Below are 4,439 nucleotides of genomic sequence, written 5' to 3' on the forward strand. Positions count from 1 at the left end.
CATAAAATGATGAAACCCAAACAGGAATCCTATTATTAATAAACTTCAAAGTGAAATTTAATTACTTTTTTTTTAGTAGAAGTGAAATTTAATTACTTAACAGTGAATTGAGATAATAAACCAAAATAGAACTATTATAAAATTATTATAATATAATCTTAAAATATTGATTTTTTTTCTTCCAAATAAAATATTGAATTTTTTTTCTTAAATTGCAAATTACACCCTTAGGTGGCATTTGCTATGAGTAATATTTGGGAATGTTAAAAGATTCTCATATTTGATTGCAAGTTACACAAGAGAATCAGATGTCAGAAGTATCTTGATTCCCACTCAATGCACTTTTTGTAAGAATGTAGATTCCCTTAAAAAAAATGTGGGTATTAACATTCCCATGCATAGATAAAGTTACACTTTAACCAATATAAATAAAATAAAATAAAAATATTTTTATAAATTGACAATTTAAATAATTATCTTTTTATTATACATGTTATTAAAAAAATTGTTATAATATATTTTTATTGAATTTTCCATGATTTATAATTTATATTTTGTTTCTCATAATATATTTATTAGAAGATTAAAAAAGAATTTAATATTGTATTTACGAATCAAATGGTATTTTGAGAAAAATAAAATAATTGTCATAAGGATTTTTAAAATAAACCAAATACAAATATATTTTTATTAGTTTTTAAATCAAACAAAATATAAAAATAGTTATGTTTCCAAACATTTAGATTGTCAAACATACATTCTCACACATTTAGATACCAAAGATAATATGAATTTTCCTATACCAAACGCTACCTTATAGTTTAGAAGATTTATCTCTTAAAATTAAAAATTTTGATCAACTTTCATTTTCATTAATAAAGTTGTCATTAAGTGTGACTCACACCATTTACATGTGCTAGTTTATCCAATTGAATCATGAAGTGTCAATTCAGTTAGGTTTTTTTGTTTTGGTTTCTCAAAAAAAAAAAAAAAAAAAAAAACCCTAAGAAAAGCTTTTAAATAATTAAAATAAATTGTCACAAATTAAAATTACACAAACTAAAAATAACATAAAACTTTCTTCCCAAGATTTTTTGGGTATCCAAACTAAAATTTTCCAACATCAAATCAATCCTAGCACAATTAAAATCACTCCCCCACACAACAATACTAATAATTTGAAAGATCAAACCAAAACATAAATAAGTCTCAATAACCCAACTAAACTAAACAGAAGTGTTTGTTTTATTATATATTGGATATAAATTATAAATAGACTCAGTCAATCCACACTGGAACAATCAAAATACCCAAAACACTGACCGTATCTATGACCAAATCAAATAATAAAACAGTACTCATCTCAGACTCAAAGCAGAATATAACTTCAAAACGAGTTGATGCCATCTCCCATTGGCTTGCCTAGCCTGTCTTTGAAGCATGCCACCTTGTTCTTCTTCATCTCTCTCCATACAATTGCACGAACTCATAAAACACTTCCTCCCACATTTATAACAAAAATCAGTCCCGCATCTGCGTCCAAAATCATAGAACCCACATTATGAAAAACAGTTCTATCTAACTGCAAAGCAAATAGATCGAGTCAAGAGGAAAACAACTAAAAGTTGTTTATGGTCGATATAGAGATATCCAAGACAAAGTCCTAAACATATATATGTACAAATGAGATCTTTATACGTACGTTATTGTGTTAAGTAATGTGCTTTATAGCCTAAATGACAGAATTGAAATATCTTTTTTTTTTTTTTTTTGATAACTCATGTCATGTACTTCCTTATTATATAGTGAATTAAAGGCACGATTAAAAAAATGCTCTCTAAAGTAGAAAATCTCGAATATCCTTGAAGTAATTCATGTTCCTTAGCATATGGTTCCTTCACAAATATCAAATAGAAAATTCTTTCCACAGTAGAAATTAAGTTGGGGCATCTTTCACCTGAAATCAAATATAAATATTATAAATAAATAAAAGGTTGGGGCATCTTTAGTTATTTGTTCTTTTCTTTTCTTTTTTTCATTTTGTTGTGAAACCGAAAAGAGTAGGGGTATATGTGTCTGTCAGTTCTTGCTATGTAATAGCAATTCTGAAATAGAAAAAAGACGAGAACCTTTCAGCAGTTTCCCTCACAAATCTTCAGTGTGTTGGGGGGGGGGGGGGGGTGTTGGGGGGGGGTGGGTGGTGGGTTGGTGGGGGTGTGGGGGAGGAAATTAGTATAATTTGTTGGATTTTACACAAAACCTTTAAATCAGAAAAAATTCAATTGAGTGATGAAGAAAAAACAAAATAAAGCAAAAAACTGTGCTGATTCAAAGATCAAAATTCAAACAAGACTGAATACTATTTCTTTATATTCAAGTTTTGAAATTCATATGACAAGGAATCCATAATACATGATAAAAAATTTCTGAGAAATTTCTAATTAGTCAAATCTATGTTTTCAATTTTCAAACAATAGATTTAGTAATGTTGAGATTCAGAATAAATAAAGCTTATATCACTTAATGAAATCCGCATCACTATAGCCAAACTTCTTAAACTCACTAGGTCATTATCAGAAGAATTTGCTACTATTTGTTAATAAGACAAAAGTACTATTAAAAAAATTTGTTTATATGGTGGCAGCAAGAAATAGAAGAGATGCATTATATCTTTGGAGTTCTGTAAGATCATAATCATAAAGGGTAAAAAATAAAAACAAAATTCTAAAAATAGAGCACTATTCATATAAATAAATGTTCATGTATGTGTATGTCTCTGAGTGAGAGAGAGAGAGAGAGAGAGAGAGAGAGAGATATTAAACCTGCATATCATATGTCTGCAGCCATTTATACGCTCCACATAGTAGCTGCAAGAAGGGCATTTGACCCACTTCTTTGACACTGCGAGCTTAAAAAACTTTTTGTCATTTTCTAATTCTTGACAGTTGTTGCACCTTGGCCATGGCACATTGCATAGAAAGCAATACAGCTCCTTGCATTTGGGACACTTCGATTTCTTAACAGTTCCTCCACACTCATTAATTATCAACTCCGAGCACCTTTTATTAGGGCAATAGCTTCTTTCATAGGGTTGAAGAGCCAATTCGCAAAGAAGGTCGCACCATTTCTCAAACAATAATTTGGGGATGATTTTCTGGCAAGTATGAGGGTTTAGAAGCTGTTTACAAGCTGGCCAATTTGGGCATTTTATCTCGGCAACAGCATCCTCCACCTTTATAAGTATGTGCTTGACAATGCAGTCTTTGCATATAGAATGCGCACACCTCTTCTTGTTCTTGAACATATTCTTTGATGACTTTGAGTGTTTGCATATCAGACATTCATGAATGAATATTGACTTCATATTGGTGCTTTTTTCACTTGTTATAAACTTCAACAAGTTCACCTCCAACTTCTTGCTGTTGGGTCACAGTCTAATCTTATTAAAGAAAAAAATCAACTAAGAATTTTAATTTAAAAAAAAAAAAAAATTAGTCACACAGTAAACCACAAAAATTTACACCAAAAACCCTATACAAAAAATGAAGTGACAAACTCTAAATAAATTCATTATTATAAAATCAAATATAATGTCTTTTCATTTATGCCTAATTTGAGATTCACCAATTCAATAATTTCTTTTACATAGGAATTAATATGAACTCACCTTAGATAAGATCTTCGCCGTGACTGTAGCATCCAAAACAACTCCTTGCTTTCTTTGTAGATGTCTCAAGACTAAAGAAAAAACCTCTTGTTTTTATGTGCCCCCTCAGTATCTCACCCACAAATACACATACATTTTCCTTTTAGCAAAGGACCCAGCCACCTATTTTGTTCCTATTAACTCAAGGATTCTTATCTATAACTCTCTTTGCCACTAATCATGCATCAGTGGGCTGCACTTTGGTGCTGTGCACCCAACACCTCCAACTATCTAGCGAGTCAACCACGCTTTAAAACTTCAAACACAAACATTCTCTCTTACAAACATTTCTTGGCTACCTGATTTTCGTTCTTAATCTTTTCTTTTAGTTCCAATCTCATCTTAAATCCATGGAATTATTCTTATGTATGTCCTGTACTTAGCTTGGACCTTGGATCCAGAACTATTGTGTATTGAATCTGTCAACCAACAGTAGGCATGTGTCATAATCCGTAACGGGTCTAGTGCACAGAAGTGCTGGACTTAATCTTTGTAAAACAATATTAAGTGTAATTACCAAGCTAGAATTTTGCCTCATGTTGAAGTCCTAAAGTTAGGTGCGAACTTCTAGTCCTTCTAGGTTCTAGCTAACAGAATTCTTTTATTTTTCTGCTTTTCCTTTTAGTTATTATAATAATAATAATAATAGTTGACATATCTCTCTAGATTTAACTTTCAGTTTCAATTGGACTAAAAAAATATAATATATGAGATTTTTTTAATCCTCTATTTT

General features: G+C 30.3%; 1 protein-coding gene across 3 annotated transcripts; it reads right to left on the reverse strand.

The window, feature by feature from the left end:
* Window positions 1-1,224: 1,224 nt before the first annotated feature.
* LOC115962640 (probable E3 ubiquitin-protein ligase RNF217) lies at window positions 1,225-4,138 on the reverse strand. Of its 3 annotated transcripts, none has more exons than XM_031081527.1 (3): window positions 3,668-4,138; window positions 2,823-3,419; window positions 1,225-1,533 (listed from the first exon to the last, which is right to left on the reverse strand). In XM_031081527.1, exons 1-3 carry the CDS (start codon window positions 3,697-3,699, stop codon window positions 1,359-1,361), a joined length of 804 nt encoding a protein of 267 aa, XP_030937387.1. In that variant the 5' UTR covers window positions 3,700-4,138; the 3' UTR covers window positions 1,225-1,358. The 3 variants fall into 3 exon arrangements, with proteins under 3 accessions (XP_030937387.1, XP_030937389.1, XP_030937388.1); XM_031081529.1 differs by having other exon boundaries at window positions 2,823-3,434; XM_031081528.1 differs by having other exon boundaries at window positions 2,823-3,439.
* Window positions 4,139-4,439: the final 301 nt, after the last annotated feature.

Source organism: Quercus lobata, chromosome 10 (assembly GCF_001633185.2).
Source record: "Quercus lobata isolate SW786 chromosome 10, ValleyOak3.0 Primary Assembly, whole genome shotgun sequence".
NCBI lineage: Eukaryota > Viridiplantae > Streptophyta > Magnoliopsida > Fagales > Fagaceae > Quercus > Quercus lobata.